Raw genomic sequence first — 19899 nt, forward strand, 5'->3', positions numbered from 1 at the left:
GTCCCCCCTTTTTAGGCCCTGCCTCCATTCATTACCGGGGCCATACCCCCGTTCATAACAGCTTCATAATCTGGGTAAGGTGCGATCAGGGAGATTGCCAGACTCTTCAGGGGGTCAGGGAGATTGCTACACAGACAGGGAGCGCTGTAAAGCATGATTTGCCCCCGTATCTTCCCTCACTGCTTGTAACGATGCCCCCAACGTGGGCGTATTAGAGCTAGTATGAGATCTCCTATATATTTTTGCAATGTTTTCAATTCACCGTCTTTGCCGCTAAGTAGCAGCGCATTTTATACAATGCAATTTCCTGAGACTAACAATAGCTTCATTATTCAGTACTGAACAGCGGGATCCGCCATTTAATTCTTCACATCCAAAATTTCACATTTCAGCTTTCATGTTACATTATCAACCAATAACAAATATAATGTGTGCGGCAATCAATGGTAGTTATCCCGAGTCGTTACTCGCCTAGTATTGATAATTCCAACTAGTGATGTGCACCGGAAATTTTTCAGGTTTTGTGTTTTGGTTTTGGATTCGGTTCTGCGGCCGTGTTTTGGATTCGGACGCGTTTTGGCAAAACCTCCCTGAAATTTTTTTGTCGGATTCGGGTGTGTTTTGGATTCGGGTGTTTTTTTACAAAAAACCCTCAAAAACAGCTTAAATCATAGAATGTGGGGGTCATTTTGATCCCATAGTATTATTAACCTCAATAACCATAATTTACACTCATTTTCAGTCTATTCTGAACACCTCACACCTCACAATATTATTTTTAGTCCTAAAATTTGCACCAAGGTCGCTGGATGGCTAAGCTAAGCGACACAAGTGGCCGATACAAACACCTGGCCCATCTAGGAGTGGCACTGCAGTGTCAGACAGGATGGCACTTCAAAAAAATAGTCCCCAAACAGCACATGATGCAAAGAAATAAAAAAGAGGCGCACCAAGGTCGCTGTGTGACTAAGCTAAGCACATGATGCAAAGAAAAATGAAAGAAAAAAGAGGTGCAAGATTGAATTGTCCTTGGGCCCTCCCACCCACCCTTATGTTGTATAAACAGGACATGCACACTTTAACGAACCCATCATTTCAGCGACAGGGTCGACATCATCCTCCGATTCCTCACCCCTTTCATTGTGTACATCCCCCTCCTCACAGATTATTAATTCGTCCCCACTGGAATTAGAGATGAGCGGGTTCGGTTTCTCTGAATCCGAACCCGCCAGAACTTCATGTTTTTTTTCACGGGTCCGAGCGACTCGGATCTTCCCGCCTTGCTCGGTTAACCCGAGCGCGCCCGAACGTCATCATGACGCTGTCGGATTCTCGCGAGGCTCGGATTCTATCGCGAGACTCGGATTCTATATAAGGAGCCGCGCGTCGACGCCATTTTCACACGTGCATTGAGATTGATAGGGAGAGGACGTGGCTGGCGTCCTCTCCGTTTAGACACTTGATTTACTAATTTTGGGGAGCATTAGGAGTACTCAGTAGTGTACAGTGCAGAGTTTTGCTGATAGTGACCAGTGACTGACCACCACTTTTATTTATAATCCGTTCTCTGCCTGAAAAAAGCGATACACAGCACACAGTGACTCAGTCACATACCATATCTGTGTGCACTGCTCAGGCTCAGGCCAGTGTGCTGCATCATCTATATATATTATATATCTGTCTGACTGCTCAGCTCACACAGCTTATAATTGTGGGGGAGACTGGGGAGCACTACTGCAGTGCCAGTTATAGGTTATAGCAGGAGCCAGGAGTACATAATATTATATTAAAATTAAACAGTGCACACTTTTGCTGCAGGAGTGCCACTGCCAGTGTGACTAGTGACCAGTGACCTGACCACCAGTATATAATATTAGTAGTATACTATCTCTTTATCAACCAGTCTATATTAGCAGCAGACACAGTACAGTGCGGTAGTTCACGGCTGTGGCTACCTCTGTGTCGGCACTCGGCAGCCCGTCCATAATTGTATATACCACCTAACCGTGGTTTTTTTTTCTTTCTTTATACATACATACTAGTTACGAGTATACTATCTCTTTATCAACCAGTCTATATATTAGCAGCAGACACAGTACAGTGCGGTAGTTCACGGCTGTGGCTACCTCTGTGTCGGCACTCGGCAGCCCGTCCATAATTGTATATACCACCTAACCGTGGTTTTTTTTTCTTTCTTTATACATACATACTAGTTACGAGTATACTATCTCTTTATCAACCAGTCTATATATTAGCAGCAGACACAGTACAGTGCGGTAGTTCATGGCTGTGGCTACCTCTGTGTCGGCACTCGGCAGCCCGTCCATAATTGTATATACCACCTAACCGTGGTTTTTTTTTCTTTCTTTATACATACATACTAGTTACGAGTATACTATCTCTTTATCAACCAGTCTATATATTAGCAGCAGACACAGTACAGTGCGGTAGTTCACGGCTGTGGCTACCTCTGTGTCGGCACTCGGCAGCCCGTCCATAATTGTATATACCACCTAACCGTGGTTTTTTTTTCTTTCTTTATACATACATACTAGTTACGAGTATACTATCTCTTTATCAACCAGTCTATATATTAGCAGCAGACACAGTACAGTGCGGTAGTTCACGGCTGTGGCTACCTCTGTGTCGGCACTCGGCAGCCCGTCCATAATTGTATACTAGTATCCAATCCATCCATCTCCATTGTTTACCTGAGGTGCCTTTTAGTTGTGCCTATTAAAATATGGAGAACAAAAATGTTGAGGTTCCAAAATTAGGGAAAGATCAAGATCCACTTCCACCTCGTGCTGAAGCTGCTGCCACTAGTCATGGCCGAGACGATGAAATGCCAGCAACGTCGTCTGCCAAGGCCGATGCCCAATGGCATAGTACAGAGCATGTCAAAACCAAAACACCAAATATCAGTAAAAAAAGGACTCCAAAACCTAAAATAAAATTGTCGGAGGAGAAGCGTAAACTTGCCAATATGCCATTTACCACACGGAGTGGCAAGGAACGGCTGAGGCCCTGGCCTATGTTCATGGCTAGTGGTTCAGCTTCACATGAGGATGGAAGCACTCAGCCTCTCGCTAGAAAACTGAAAAGACTCAAGCTGGCAAAAGCACCGCAAAGAACTGTGCGTTCTTTGAAATCCCAAATCCACAAGGAGAGTCCAATTGTGTCGGTTGCGATGCCTGACCTTCCCAACACTGGACGTGAAGAGCATGCGCCTTCCACCATTTGCACGCCCCCTGCAAGTGCTGGAAGGAGCACCCGCAGTCCAGTTCCTGATAGTCAGATTGAAGATGTCAGTGTTGAAGTACACCAGGATGAGGAGGATATGGGTGTTGCTGGCGCTGGGGAGGAAATTGACCAGGAGGATTCTGATGGTGAGGTGGTTTGTTTAAGTCAGGCACCCGGGGAGACACCTGTTGTCCGTGGGAGGAATATGGCCGTTGACATGCCAGGTGAAAATACCAAAAAAATCAGCTCTTCGGTGTGGAGGTATTTCACCAGAAATGCGGACAACAGGTGTCAAGCCGTGTGTTCCCTTTGTCAAGCTGTAATAAGTAGGGGTAAGGACGTTAACCACCTCGGAACATCCTCCCTTATACGTCACCTGCAGCGCATTCATAATAAGTCAGTGACAAGTTCAAAAACTTTGGGTGACAGCGGAAGCAGTCCACTGACCAGTAAATCCCTTCCTCTTGTAACCAAGCTCACGCAAACCACCCCACCAACTCCCTCAGTGTCAATTTCCTCCTTCCCCAGGAATGCCAATAGTCCTGCAGGCCATGTCACTGGCAATTCTGACGAGTCCTCTCCTGCCTGGGATTCCTCCGATGCATCCTTGCGTGTAACGCCTACTGCTGCTGGCGCTGCTGTTGTTGCCGCTGGGAGTCGATGGTCATCCCAGAGGGGAAGTCGTAAGCCCACTTGTACTACTTCCAGTAAGCAATTGACTGTTCAACAGTCCTTTGCGAGGAAGATGAAATATCACAGCAGTCATCCTACTGCAAAGCGGATAACTGAGGCCTTGGCATCCTGGGTGGTGAGAAACGTGGTTCCGGTATCCATCATTACTGCAGAGCCAACTAGAGACTTGTTGGAGGTACTGTGTCCCCGGTACCAAATACCATCTAGGTTCCATTTCTCTAGGCAGGCGATACCGAAAATGTACACAGACCTCAGAAAAAGAGTCACCAGTGTCCTAAAAAATGCAGCTGTACCCAATGTCCACTTAACCACGGACATGTGGACAAGTGGAGCAGGGCAGGGTCAGGACTATATGACTGTGACAGCCCACTGGGTAGATGTATGGACTCCCGCCGCAAGAACAGCAGCGGCGGCACCAGTAGCAGCATCTCGCAAACGCCAACTCTTTCCTAGGCAGGCTACGCTTTGTATCACCGCTTTCCAGAATACGCACACAGCTGAAAACCTCTTACGGCAACTGAGGAAGATCATCGCGGAATGGCTTACCCCAATTGGACTCTCCTGTGGATTTGTGGCATCGGACAACGCCAGCAATATTGTGTGTGCATTAAATCTGGGCCAATTCCAGCACGTCCCATGTTTTGCACATACCTTGAATTTGGTGGTGCAGAATTTTTTAAAAAACGACAGGGGCGTGCAAGAGATGCTGTCGGTGGCCAGAAGAATTGCGGGACACTTTCGGCGTACAGGCACCACGTACAGAAAACTGGAGCACCACCAAAAACTACTGAACCTGCCCTGCCATCATCTGAAGCAAGAAGTGGTAACGAGGTGGAATTCAACCCTCTATATGCTTCAGAGGTTGGAGGAGCAGCAAAAGGCCATTCAAGCCTATACAATTGAGCACGATATAGTAGGTGGAATGCACCTGTCTCAAGTGCAGTGGAGAATGATTTCAACGTTGTGCAAGGTTCTGATGCCCTTTGAACTTGCCACACGTGAAGTCAGTTCAGACACTGCCAGCCTGAGTCAGGTCATTCCCCTCATCAGGCTTTTGCAGAAGAAGCTGGAGGCATTGAAGGAGGAGCTAACACGGAGCGATTCCGCTAGGCATGTGGGACTTGTGGATGCAGCCCTTAATTCGCTTAACAAGGATTCACGGGTGGTCAATCTGTTGAAATCAGAGCACTACATTTTGGCCACCGTGCTCGATCCTAGATTTAAAGCCTACCTTGGATCTCTCTTTCCGGCAGACACAGGTCTGCTGGGGTTGAAAGACCTGCTGGTGACAAAATTGTCAAGTCAAGCGGAACGCGACCTGTCAACATCTCCTCCTTCACATTCTCCCGCAACTGGGGGTGCGAGGAAAAGGCTCAGAATTCCGAGCCCACCCGCTGGCGGTGATGCAGGGCAGTCTGGAGCGACTGCTGATGCTGACATCTGGTCCGGACTGAAGGACCTGACAACGATTACGGACATGTCGTCTACTGTCACTGCATATGATTCTCTCAACATTGATAGAATGGTGGAGGATTATATGAGTGACCGCATCCAAGTAGGCACGTCACACAGTCCGTACTTATACTGGCAGGAAAAAGAGGCAATTTGGAGGCCCTTGCACAAACTGGCTTTATTCTACCTAAGTTGCCCTCCCACAAGTGTGTACTCCGAAAGAGTGTTTAGTGCCGCCGCTCACCTTGTCAGCAATCGGCGTACGAGGTTACATCCAGAAAATGTGGAGAAGATGATGTTCATTAAAATGAATTATAATCAATTCCTCCGCGGAGACATTGACCAGCAGCAATTGCCTCCACAAAGTACACAGGGAGCTGAGATGGTGGATTCCAGTGGGGACGAATTGATAATCTGTGAGGAGGGGGATGTACACGGTGATATATCGGAGGGTGAAGATGAGGTGGACATCTTGCCTCTGTAGAGCCAGTTTGTGCAAGGAGAGATTAATTGCTTCTTTTTTGGGGGGGGTCCAAACCAACCCGTCATATCAGTCACAGTCGTGTGGCAGACCCTGTCACTGAAATGATGGGTTGGTTAAAGTGTGCATGTCCTGTTTTGTTTATACAACATAAGGGTGGGTGGGAGGGCCCAAGGACAATTCCATCTTGCACCTCTTTTTTCTTTTCTTTTTCTTTGCATCATGTGCTGATTGGGGAGGGTTTTTTGGAAGGGCCATCCTGCGTGACACTGCAGTGCCACTCCTAGATGGGCCCGGTGTTTGTGTCGGCCACTAGGGTCGCTAATCTTACTCACACAGTCAGCTACCTCATTGCGCCTCTTTTTTTCTTTGCGTCATGTGCTGTTTGGGGAGGGTTTTTTGGAAGGGACATCCTGCGTGACACTGCAGTGCCACTCCTAGATGGGCCCGGTGTTTGTGTCGGCCACTAGGGTCGCTAATCTTACTCACACAGCTACCTCATTGCGCCTCTTTTTTTCTTTGCGTCATGTGCTGTTTGGGGAGGGTTTTTTGGAAGGGACATCCTGCGTGACACTGCAGTGCCACTCCTAGATGGGCCCGGTGTTTGTGTCGGCCACTAGGGTCGCTAATCTTACTCACACAGCTACCTCATTGCGCCTCTTTTTTTCTTTGCGTCATGTGCTGTTTGGGGAGGGTTTTTTGGAAGGGACATCCTGCGTGACACTGCAGTGCCACTCCTAGATGGGCCCGGTGTTTGTGTCGGCCACTAGGGTCGCTAATCTTACTCACACAGTCAGCTACCTCATTGCGCCTCTTTTTTTCTTTGCGTCATGTGCTGTTTGGGGAGGGTTTTTTGGAAGGGACATCCTGCGTGACACTGCAGTGCCACTCCTAGATGGGCCCGGTGTTTGTGTCGGCCACTAGGGTCGCTAATCTTACTCACACAGCTACCTCATTGCGCCTCTTTTTTTCTTTGCGTCATGTGCTGTTTGGGGAGGGTTTTTTGGAAGGGACATCCTGCGTGACACTGCAGTGCCACTCCTAGATGGGCCCGGTGTTTGTGTCGGCCACTAGGGTCGCTAATCTTACTCACACAGCTACCTCATTGCGCCTCTTTTTTTCTTTGCGTCATGTGCTGTTTGGGGAGGGTTTTTTGGAAGGGACATCCTGCGTGACACTGCAGTGCCACTCCTAGATGGGCCCGGTGTTTGTGTCGGCCACTAGGGTCGCTTATCTTACTCACACAGCGACCTCGGTGCAAATTTTAGGACTAAAAATAATATTGTGAGGTGTGAGGTATTCAGAATAGACTGAAAATGAGTGTAAATTATGGTTTTTGAGGTTAATAATACTTTGGGATCAAAATGACCCCCAAATTCTATGATTTAAGCTGTTTTTTAGTGTTTTTGGAAAAAAACACCCGAATCCAAAACACACCCGAATCCGACAAAAAAAATTCGGTGAGGTTTTGCCAAAACGCGGTCGAACCCAAAACACGGCCGCGGAACCGAACCCAAAACCAAAACACAAAACCCGAAAAATTTCAGGCGCTCATCTCTAACTGGAATCCACCATCTCAGGTCCCTGTGTACTTTCTGGAGGCAATTGCTGCTGGTGAATGTCTCCACGGAGGAATTGATTATAATTCATTTTGATGAACATCATCTTCTCCACATTTTCTGGAAGTAACCTCGTACGCCGATTGCTGACAAGGTGAGCGGCTGCACTAAACACTCTTTCGGAGTACACACTGGAGGGTGGGCAAATTAGGTAAAATAAAGCCAGTTTCTGCAAGGGCCTCCAAATTGCCTATTTTTCCTGCCAGTATACGTACGGACTGTCTGACGTGCCTACTTGGATGCGATCACTCATATAATCCGCCACCATTCTTTCAATGGTGAGAGAAACATATGCAGTGACAGTAGACGACATGTCAGTAATCGTTGGCAGGTCCTTCAGTCCGGACTAGATGTCAGCACTCGCTCCAGACTGCCCTGCATCACCGCCAGCGGGTGGGCTCGGAATTCTTAGCCTTTGCCTCGCACCCCCAGTTGTGGGAGAATGTGAAGGAGGAGCTGTTGACGGGTCACGTTCCGCTTGACTTTTCTCACCAGCAGGTCTTTGAACCTCTGCAGACTTGTGTCTGCCGGAAAGAGAGATACAACGTAGGTTTTAAATCTAGGATCGAGCTCGTTGGTCAAAATGTAGTGCTCTGATTTCAACAGATTGACCACCCGTGAATCCTGGTTAAGCGAATTAAGGGCTCTATCCACAAGTCCCACATGCCTAGCGGAATCGCTCTGTTTTAGCTCCTCCTTCAATGTCTCCAGCTTATTCTGCAAAAGCCTGATGAGGGGAATGACCTGACTCAGGCTGGCAGTGATTGAACTGACTTCACGTGTGGCAAGTTCAAAGGGTTGCAGAACCTTGCACAATGTTGAAATCATTCTCCACTGCGCTTGAGTCAGGTGCATTCCCCCTCCTTTGCCTATATCGTGGGCAGATGTATAGGCTTGAATGGCCTTTTGCTGCTCCTCCATCCTCTGAAGCATATAGAGGGTTGAATTCCACCTCGTTACCACCTCTTGCTTCAGATGATGGCAGGGCAGGTTCAGGAGTGTTTAGTGGTGCTCCAGTCTTCAGCACGCGGTGGCTGAATGCCGAAAGTGGCCCACAATTCTTCGGGCCACCGACAGCATCTCTTGCACGCCCCTGTCGTTTTTTAAATAATTCTGCACCACCAAATTCAATGTATGTGCAAAACATGGGACGTGCTGGAATTTGCCCAGATGTAATGCACGCACAATATTGGTGGCGTTGTCCGATGTCACAAATCCCCAGGAGAGTCCAATTGGGGTAAGCCATTCTGCGATGATCTTCCTCAGTTTCCGTAAGAGGTTGTCAGCTGTGTGCCTCTTATGGAAAGCGGTGATACAAAGCGTAGCCTGCCTAGGAACGAGTTGGCGTTTGCGAGATGCTGCTACTGGTGCCGTAACTGCTGTTCTTGCTGCGGGAGGCAATACATCTACCCAGTGGGCTGTCACAGTCATATAGTCCTGAGTCTGCCCTGCTCCACTTGTCCACATGTCCGTGGTTAAGTGGACATTGGGTACAACTGCATTTTTTAGGACACTGGTGACTCTTTTTCTGACGTCTGTGTACATTTTCGGTATCGCCTGCCTAGAGAAATGGAACCTAGGTGGTATTTGGTACCGGGGGCACAGTACCTCAATCAAGTCTCTAGTTGCCTCTGAATTAACGGTGGATACCGGAACCACGTTTCTCACCGTCCTGGCTGCAAAGGCCTGAGTTATCCGCTTTGCAGCAGGATGACTGCTGTGATATTTCATCTTCCTCGCAAAGGACTGTTGGACAGTCAATTACTTACTGGAAGTAGTACAAGTGGTCTTCCGACTTCCCCTCTGGGATGCCGATCGACTCCCAGCAGCAACAACAGCAGCGCCAGCAGCAGTAGGCGTTACACTCAAGGATGCATCGGAGGAATCCCAGGCAGGAGAGGACTCGTCAGACTTGCCAGTGACATGGCCTGCAGGACTATTGGCTTTCCTGGGTAAGGAGGAAATTGACACTGAGGGAGTTGGTGGTGTGGTTTGCAGGAGCTTGGTTACAAGAGGAAGGGATTTAGTGGTCAGTGGACTGCTTCCGCTGTCATCTAAAGTTTTTGAACTTGTCACTGACTTATGATGAATGCGCTGCAGGTGACGTATAAGGGAGGATGTTCCGAGGTGGTTAACGTCCTTACCCCTACTTATTACAGCTTGACAAAGGCAACACACGGCTTGACACCTGTTGTCCGCATTTGTGTTGAAATAATTCCACACCGAAGAGCTGATTTTTTTTGTATTTTGACCAGGCATGTCAATGGCCATATTCGTCCCACGGACAACAGGTGTCTCCCCAGGTGCCTGACTTAAACAAACCACCTCACCATCAGAATCATCCTTGTCAATTTTCTCCCCAGCGCCAGCAACACCCATATCCTCATCCTGGTGTACTTCAACAGTGATATCTTCAATTTGACTATCAGGAACTGGACTGCGGGTGCTCCTTCCAGCACTTGTAGGGGACGTGCAAATGGTGGAAGGCGCAAGCTCTTCCCGTCGAGTGTTGGGAAGGTCAGGCATCACAACCGACACAATTGGATTCTCCTTGGGGATTTGTGATTTAGAAGAATGCACAGTTCTTTGCTGTGCATTTGCCAGCTTAAGTCTTTTAATTTTTCTAGCGAGAGGATGAGTGCTTCCATCCTCGTGAAGCTGAACCACTAGCCATGAACATAGGCCAGGGCCTCAGCCGTTCCTTGCCACTCTGTGTCGTAAATGGCACATTGGCAAGTTTACGCTTCTCCTCAGACGCTTTCAATTTTGATTTTTGGGTCATTTTACTGAACTTTTGTTTTTTGGATTTTACATGCTCTCTACTATGACATTGGGCATCGGCCTTGGCAGACGACGTTGATGGCATTTCATCATCTCGGCCATGACTAGTGGCAGCAGCTTCAGCACGAGGTGGAAGTGGATCTTGATCTTTCCCTATTTTAACCTCCACATTTTTGTTCTCCATTTTTTAATGTGTGGAGTTATATGCCAGTATCAATAGCAATGGCCTACTACTATATATATTGCGCACAACTGAAATGCACCACAGGTATGGATGGATAGTATACTTGACGAATGACGACACAGAGGTAGGTAGAGCAGTGGCCTACTGTACCATAATGCTATATATTATATACTGGTGGTCAGCAAACTGTGCAAAACTGAAATGCACCACAGGTGTGGATGGATAGTATACTTGACGACACAGAGGTAGGTACAGCAGTGGCCTACTGTACCGTAATGCTATATATTATATACTGGTGGTCAGCAAACTGTGCAAAACTTAAATGCACCGTAGGTATGGATGGATAGTATACTTGACGACACAGAGGTAGGTACAGCAGTGGCCTACTGTACCGTAATGCTATATATTATATACTGGTGGTCAGCAAACTGTGCAAAACTTAAATGCACCACAGGTATGGATGGATAGTATACTTGACGACACAGAGGTAGGTACAGCAGTGGCCTTCTGTACCGTACTACTATATATTATATACTGGTGGTCAGCAAAATTATGCACTGTACTCCTACTATATACTACAATGCAGCACAGATATGGAGTGTTTTTCAGGCAGACAACGTATACTGGTGGTCACTGGTCAGCAAAACTCTGTACTGTACTCCTCCTATATAATATACTGGTGGTCCCCAGTCCCCACAATAAAGCAGTGTGAGCACAGATATATGCAGCACACTGAGCACAGATATGGAGTGTTTTTCAGGCAGACAACGTATACTGGTGGTCACTGTCAGCAAAACTCTGCACTGTACTCCTCCTATATAATACAGCTGCTCCCCAGTCCCCACAATTAAGCAGTGTGAGCACAGATATATGCAGCACACTGAGAACAGATATGGAGTGTTTTTCAGGCAGACAACGTATACTGGTGGTCACTGTCAGCAAAACTCTGCACTGTACTCCTCCTATATAATATACTGGTGGTCCCCAGTCCCCACAATAAAGCAGTGTGAGCACAGATATATGCAGCACACTGAGCACAGATATGGAGTGTTTTTCAGGCAGACAATGTATACTGGTGGTCACTGTCAGCAAAACTCTGCACTGTACTCCTCCTATATAATACAGCTGCTCCCCAGTCCCCACAATTAAGCAGTGTGAGCACAGATATATGCAGCACACTGAGCACAGATAAGGACTAGGAGCGTTTTTTTTCAGGCAGAGAATGGATAAAACTGGTGGTCACTGATCAGCAAAACTCTGCACTGTACTCCTCCTATATTATTAATATACAGCTGCTCCCCAGTCCCCACAATTAAGCAATAAGCAAGCACAAATATTTGCATCAACAATACACGGAGAGGACGCCAGCCACGTCCTCTTCCTAACATTTCCAATGCACGAGTGAAAATGGCGGCGACGCGCGGCTGCTTATATAGAATCCGAATCTCGCGAGAATCCGACAACGGGATGATGACGTTCGGGCGCGCTCGGGTTAACCGAGCCATACGGGAGAATCCGAGTATGCCTCGGACCCGTGTAAAATGGGTGAAGTTCGGGGGGGTTCGGTTTCCGAGGAACTGAACCCGCTCATCACTAATTCCAACATACAGTATGTGATTTTAATTCTGTCAGTAAAATTACCCTATTTTCTCTTTTGTAATTGAATTCTAGCTTCATTTTTGCTTTTACTGTGGATTTATATTTATTTAGATTATTTTTATTCCAGGATACAAAACTTTGCTGAAAGGAATCTCAGGAAACTTTGGCTGCGGGGAGCTGGTTGCCATAATGGGCCCCTCCGGGGCCGGGAAGTCTACGCTCATGAACATCCTGGCTGGATATAGGTGAGCTATATGTACTGACTGATGTTACAAATAAACCCTCTATCTTATAGAATCACAGAGGCCAAATACAATACAATTAGACACCCAAATCACCTGAAGCAGCCTAGAATAGGACTCCTGATGGATCCCAGTATTTAAACCCTGCCCCTATCCTTACCCCTACCCCTAACCCACCCTCACACAGCCCAACTGCCCCTCCCGCAGTCTAACCCTAACCAACCCCCCCTACTGCAGCCTAATCCTAGCATTCCCCCTTCCCCAAGATCCATCAATATTCTGACTGTCGGGATCCTGACCGCGACCCAGTCACTAAACCATCTAATACACATTAAATGTTACACAAGATGGGTAATTTGCTCCTGGCTCTTTCAAAAATATAAAATCAATAATAGTTATGAAGTTTGTAAGTCTTATAGTAGTTAAGCACTTGCCTGATGTGGCCGCATAGTTTGTGACCACACCAGACTGTACGTTATATGTCCTGGTCGCAAACAATGCAACCAATCAGAGACACATAGTGGCTGGCTGCTGGAAGATAATCTTCCTGCAGCCCCCACCTGGCAGCTGCACAGAGAAGCAGCTGCCCAGAAAATGTTAATTAACCCCCCATCCCCCTCAGCCACCTAGTGTGCACCTGTTGGCGGCAATCACTGAAGAAATCAAAGTTGCGATGGTCACAATGTTCCAATGGTGAGGTATCGGCGATGATAACAGAGCAACATAAGCCACAGTATGGCTGGCCTGCTGCTGCCATTTTGGGGGCGTGGAAGGGGCGGCAATGGCCAGTGTGTTGTGGGCGTGTCGGCTGGCCCTGGAACCGTCAAAGCACTGACCAACCTGAGTAACATGACAGTTACTTAGTATGCCGATGTTCATGCGGATGAACCCATACTGCATTTTTAGAGGCGGCAGAAAATCAGAGAAACCGGCAGGAGGCATCTGTGTACACCTCTGTTTGTGTTTCTCCGACACTGGAGGTCACATATATTTTCTTTCAAAATAGAGTAACAATGTGCAAGCTCTAATTTACAAAAAAGAATATTTGGGGGGTTCTAATTGTGTTTAGAATTATTCCCATATAGTGGAGATCTTATCTCTTACTCATATGATAATGAGAAACTGAAGTATGGAAAAGATCAATCACACACTGCATTTCAGACACAAGCTGCCTGAGGAAGCAGTCTGCTGCACTAAGAAATGCGTTGCAGACACACACTGCCTGAGGAAGCAGTCTGCTGCACTAAGAAATGCGTTGCAGACACACACTGCCTGAGGAAGTGGTCTGCTACACTAAGAAATGCGTTGCAGACACACACTGCCTGAGGAAGTGGTCCATTGCACCAAGAAACGCGTTGCAGACACACACTGCCTGAGGAAGTGGTCCATTGCACCAAGAAATGCGTTGCAGACACACACTGCCTGAGGAAGTGGCCCGTTGCACCAAGAAAAGCGTTGCAGACACACACTGTCTGAGGAAGCAGTCTGTTGCACCAAGAAACATGTTGCAGACACACACTGCCTGAGGAAGTGGCCCATTGCACCAAAAAAAGCGTTGCAGACACAAACTGCCTGAGGAAGTGGCCCGTTGCACCAAGAAACATGTTGCAGACACACACTGCCTGAGGAAGCAGTCCATTGCACCAAGAAATGAATTGCAGACACACACTGCCTGAGGAAGCAGTCCATTGCACCAAGAAATGAATTGCAGACACACACTGCCTGAGGAAGCAGTCCATTGCACCAAGAAATGAACTGCAGACACACACTGCCTGAGGAAGCAGCCAGTTTGCACCAAAAAATGTGTTACAGACACACTCTGTCTGAGGGAGCAGTTCATTGCAGACACACAAGCACTTTCTTTCATGTGAGGAATCCATTTCTATTGTTTTTTTTATTTTACTTTTTTTTATTTCATGACTTATCATCAATATTTTTTTATTGCCAAATATTTTTTTAAGCCCCTGCTAGCTAATTGAATTTCCCTCTTATATGGTATTCGGGATTGTGTGGTTGGGATTCCGGCGTCGGTATTTCGACCGCCGGGATTCCGGCCGGCGGCATTTAGTACTGATCCCATTCATTCTTCTCACAACTAGAGTTCACAAAATATACTTTTTTTTATTAGGGCTTCCACATTGTTGGTCTATTTTGAAAGAAAATATGACGTGACATCCAGCGCCGGAGAAACACACAAACAAACGTATCTCTTAACCGCATGGGACTTTTAGGGAAGCCCCTCATTCTCCCAGGCTGCAGGACAATCCGTTTCAATTGTTTCATGGTTTTATTATATTTAGTATTATTTGTGTAGCAGCAGTGAGAACATTTCCCTATACGTCTGTCTACACAACAGGCCTCCTGCGGCATTAGTACAGTATATTATGGCACAGCCGCTGTACATTAGTGCCTATCCCTAAATCAGGCCTTCTTTGGGTGGAATTAAATAAGTACTGTAAAACAAATGTAATACATTAGTCACCAGCGTTGTTGCAGAAGGCAGGTATATAATGCACTTACAGTATGTTTCACAACATTGCAAAATAGCCTTTCCTAAAATTCTCTCGGTTCAGCTGCGGATGGAGCAGATGAATCCGAATCAGGACCTAAAAGTATACAAGATCCACAAGTAGGCCATCTGTGTATTATTCACTGGTATTTGTAATTCATTGCGCTGCCAGACGTCACGTATGCAATAAATCCATCTGAGAGCAGGTGAATATGGTGATAATTGAACATGATAAGAAACACATGATAATAGAACTAACGTATCAGTGGGGACGGCTGCCGTGGTGATGCTGGTGGAATCACGGACATCTGTTCACTGAGTCATTCATGATAGGAAACTGTTGTGTAAAAGGCATTTCCTTCTTCGGATCATTTCATTTTTTTTTGGTGTATACATGGAAATGTTTTCCATTTTTTTCCATCTTCGATCTTCAGCCAGATTTGTTTATATTTATGACACTTGCATACAGTGTCGGACTGAGGCATGAAGGGCCCACCGGGGGAATCCAGTGATAGGGGCCCATACTTATGGGAGTGGCCAGCCTACAAAGTAGAGATGTGCACCGGAAATTTTTCGGGTTTTGTGTTTTGGTTTTGGCTTCGGTTCCGTGGCCGTGTTTTGGGTTCGAACGCGTTTTGGCAAAACCTCACCGAATTTTTTTTGTCGGATTCGGGTGTGTTTTGGATTCGGGTGTTTTTTTTAAAAAACCCTAAAAAACAGCTTAAATCATAGAATTTGGGGGTCATTTTGATCCCAAAGTATTATTAACCTCAATAACCATAATTTCCACTCATTTTCAGTCTATTCTGAACACCTCACACCTCACAATATTATTTTTAGTCCTAAAATTTGCACCGAGGTCGCTGGATGACTAAGCTCAGCGACCCAAGTGGCCGACACAAACACCTGGCCCATCTAGGAGTGGCACTGCAGTGTCACGCAGGATGGCCCTTCCAAAAAACACTCCCCAAACAGCACATGACGCAAAGAAAAAAAGAGGCGCAATGAGGTAGCTGTGTGACTAAGCTCAGCGACCCTAGTGGCCGACACAAACACCTGGCCCATCTAGGAGTGGCACTGCAGTGTCACGCAGGATGGCCCTTCCAAAAAACACTCCCCAAACAGCACATGACGCAAAGAAAAATGAAAGAAAAAAGAGGTGCAAGATTGAATTGTCCTTGGGCCCTCCCACCCACCCTTATGTTGTATAAACAGGACATGCACACTTTAACCAACCCATCATTTCAGTGACAGGGTCTGCCACATGACTGTGACTGAAATGACGGGTTGGTTTGGACCCCCACCAAAAAAGAAGCAATTAATCTCTCCTTGCACAAACTGGCTCTACAGAGGCAAGATGTCCACCTCATCATCATCCTCCGATTCATCACCGTGTACATCCCCCTCCTCACAGATTATCAATTCGTCCCCACTGGAATCCACCATCACAGCTCCCTGTGTACTTTGTGGAGGCAATTGCTGCTGGTGAATGTCTCCATGGAGGAATTGATTATAATTCATTTTAATGAACATCATCTTCTCCACATTTTCTGGAAGTAACCTCGTACGCCGATTGCTGACAAGGTGAGCGGCGGCACTAAACACTCTTTCGGAGTACACACTTGTGGGAGGGCAACTTAGGTAGAATAAAGCCAGTTTGTGCAAGGGCCTCCAAATTGCCTCTTTTTCCTGCCAGTATACGTACGGACTGTCTGACGTGCCTACTTGGATGCGGTCACTCATATAATCCTCCACCATTCTTTCAATGGTGAGAGAATCATATGCAGTGACAGTAGACGACATGTCCGTAATCGTTGTCAGGTCCTTCAGTCCGGACCAGATGTCAGCATCAGCAGTCGCTCCAGACTGCCCTGCATCACCGCCAGCGGGTGGGCTCGGAATTCTGAGCCTTTTCCTCGCACCCCCAGTTGCGGGAGAATGTGAAGGAGGAGATGTTGACAGGTCGCGTTCCGCTTGACTTGACAATTTTCTCACCAGCAGTTCTTTGAACCCCTGCAGACTTGTGTCTGCCGGAAAGAGAGATACAACGTAGGTTTTAAATCTAGGATCGAGCACGGTGGCCAAAATGTAGTGCTCTGATTTCAACAGATTGACCACCCGTGAATCCTTGTTAAGCGAATTAAGGGCTCCATCCACAAGTCCCACATGCCTAGCGGAATCGCTCAGTGTTAGCTCCTCCTTCAATGTCTCCAGCTTCTTCTGCAAAAGCCTGATGAGGGGAATGACCTGACTCAGGCTGGCAGTGTCTGAACTGACTTCACGTGTGGCAAGTTCAAAAGGTTGCAGAACCTTGCACAACGTTGAAATCATTCTCCACTGCGCTTGAGACAGGTGCATTCCACCTCCTATATCTTGGTCAGTTGTATAGGCTTGAATGGCCTTTTGCTGCTTCTCCAACCTCTGAAGCATATAGAGCAGGGGTGTCAAACTCAAATTCATCGGGGGCCGCATCAGCAGTTTGGTCCCCATCAAAGGGCCGGTTGTATCTGTAGGTCTATCCAAAATTTACCGCTCCACCTGCCTTATATGTGCCCAGCCATCTGCCCCCTTTTAAAGTGCCCAGCCATGTGCCCCCTTTTATAGTGCCCAGCCATGTGCCCCCTTTTATAGTGCACAGGTCCCCATTTTACACATTGCGGCAGGCACAGGTCCCCATTTTACACATTGCGGCAGGCACAGGTCCCCATTTTACACATAGCGGCAGGTACAGGTCCCCATTTTACACATTGTGGCAGGCACAGGTCCCCATTTTACACATAGCGGCAGGTACAGGTCCCCATTTTACACATTGTGGCAGGCACAGGTCCCCATTTTACACATTGTGGCAGGCACAGGTCCCCATTTTACACATAGCGGCAGGTACAGGTCCCCATTTTACACATTGTGGCAGGCACAGGTCCCCATTTTACACATTGTGGCAGGCACAGGTCCCCATTTTACACATAGCGGCAGGTACAGGTCCCCATTTTACACATTGTGGCAGGCACAGGTCCCCATTTTACACATAGCGGCAGGTACAGGTCCCCATTTTACACATTGTGGCAGGCACAGGTCCCCATTTTACACATTGTGGCAGGCACAGGTCCCCATTTTACACATAGCGGCAGGTACAGGTCCCCATTTTACACATTGTGGCAGGCACAGGTCCCCATTTTACACATTGTGGCAGGCACAGGTCCCCATTTTACACATAGCGGCAGGTACAGGTCCCCATTTTACACATTGTGGCAGGCACAGGTCCCCATTTTACACATAGCGGCAGGTACAGGTCCCCATTTTACACATTGTGGCAGGCACAGGTCCCCATTTTACACATTGTGGCAGGCACAGGTCCCCATTTTACACATTGCGGCAGGTGGTGGAAGGAGGGAGAGAGAGAGAAAGAGAGGAAGGGAGAGGGGCTGACTTACATTTGAAGCGGTTCTCGCCGCTCTTCAGCCGCCTCTCCCTCCTCGTCTGCGCGGCTCCCTTCTCCCTCCTCCGACGGGGTTTCGTTGAATGACGCGTTTGCGCCGTGACGTCACGACGCAATCGCGTCATTCCGCGAAACCCCGCCCCCCCCGAGCTGGGCACTCGGGAGAAGGGGGTTTCATGGCGGCGGCACCGCGGGCCATCAGACGAGGTCTGGCGGGCCGGATTTGGCCCGCGGGCCTTGTCTTTGACACCCCTGATATAGAGGGTTGAATTCCACCTCGTTACCACTTCTTGCTTCAGATGATGGCAGGGCAGGTTCAGGCGTTTTTGGTGTTGCTCCAGTCTTCTGTACGTGGTGCCTGTACGCCGAAAGTGGCCCGCAATTCTTCTGGCCACCGACAGCATCTCTTGCACGCCCCTCTCGTTTTTTAAATAATTCTGCACCACCAAATTCAAGGTATGTGCAAAACATGGGACGTGCTGGAATTTGCCCATATTTAATGCACACACAATATTGCTGGCGTTGTCCGATGCCACAAATCCACAGGAGAGTCCAATTGGGGTAAGCCATTCTGCGATGATCTTCCTCAGTTGCCGTAAGAGGTTTTTAGCTGTGTGCGTATTCTGGAAAGCGGTGATACAAAGCGTAGCCTGCCTAGGAAAGAGTTGGCGTTTGCGAGATGCTGCTACTGGTGCCGCCGCTGCTGTTCTTGCGGCGGGAGTCAATACATCTACCCAGTGGGCTGTCACAGTCATATAGTCCTGAGTCTGCCCTGCTCCACTTGTCCACATGTCCGTGGTTAAGTGGACATTGGGTACAACTGCATTTTTTAGGACACTGGTGACTCTTTTTCTGACGTCTGTGTACATTTTCGGTATCGCCTGCCTAGAGAAATGGAACCTAGATGGTATTTGGTACCGGGGACACAGTACCTCAATCAAGTCTCTAGTTGGCTCTGCAGTAATGATGGATACCGGAACCACGTTTCTCACCGCCCAGGATGCCAAGGCCTCAGTTATCCGCTTTGCAGCAGGATGACTGCTGTGATATTTCATCTTCCTCGCAAAGGACTGTTGGACAGTCAATTGCTTGGTGGAAGTAGTAAAAGTGGTCTTACGACTTCCCCTCTGGGATGACCATCGACTCCCAGCAGCAACAACAGCAGCGCCAGCAGCAGTAGGCGTTACACTCAAGGATGCATCGGAGGAATCCCAGGCAGGAGAGGACTCGTCAGAATTGCCAGTGACATTGCCTGCAGGACTATTGGCATTCCTGGGGTAGGAGGAAATTGACACTGAGGGAGTTGGTGGGGTGGTTTGCGTGAGCTTGGTTACAAGAGGAAGGGATTTACTGGTCAGTGGACTGCTTCCGCTGTCGCCCAAAGTTTTTGAACTTGTCACTGACTTATGATGAATGCGCTGCAGGTGACGTATAAGGGAGGATGTTCCGAGGTGGTTAACGTCCTTACCCCTACTTATTACAGCTTGACAAAGGCAACACATGGCTTGACACCTGTTGTCCGCATTTCTGTTGAAATACTTCCACACCGAAGAGCTGATTTAATTTGTATTTTGACCAGGCATGTCAATGGCCATATTCCTCCCACGGACAACAGGTGTCTCCCCGGGTGCCTGACTTAAACAAACCACCTCACCATCAG

At 47.7% G+C, this 19899-nt stretch overlaps 1 protein-coding gene across 1 annotated transcript in view; it reads left to right on the plus strand.

The window, feature by feature from the left end:
• The window catches only part of ABCG1 (ATP binding cassette subfamily G member 1), a 168153-nt gene that overhangs the window by 112095 nt on the left and 36159 nt on the right, over positions 1–19899 (plus strand). The window contains exon 3 of the mRNA XM_063956688.1: positions 12180–12297. Coding sequence (XP_063812758.1) covers positions 12180–12297 — 118 coding nt within the window. The remainder of the gene's footprint in view (positions 1–12179; positions 12298–19899) is intronic.

The sequence above is a fragment of the Pseudophryne corroboree genome, chromosome 2, assembly GCF_028390025.1.
Source record: "Pseudophryne corroboree isolate aPseCor3 chromosome 2, aPseCor3.hap2, whole genome shotgun sequence".
NCBI classification, from domain to species: Eukaryota; Metazoa; Chordata; class Amphibia; order Anura; family Myobatrachidae; genus Pseudophryne; species Pseudophryne corroboree.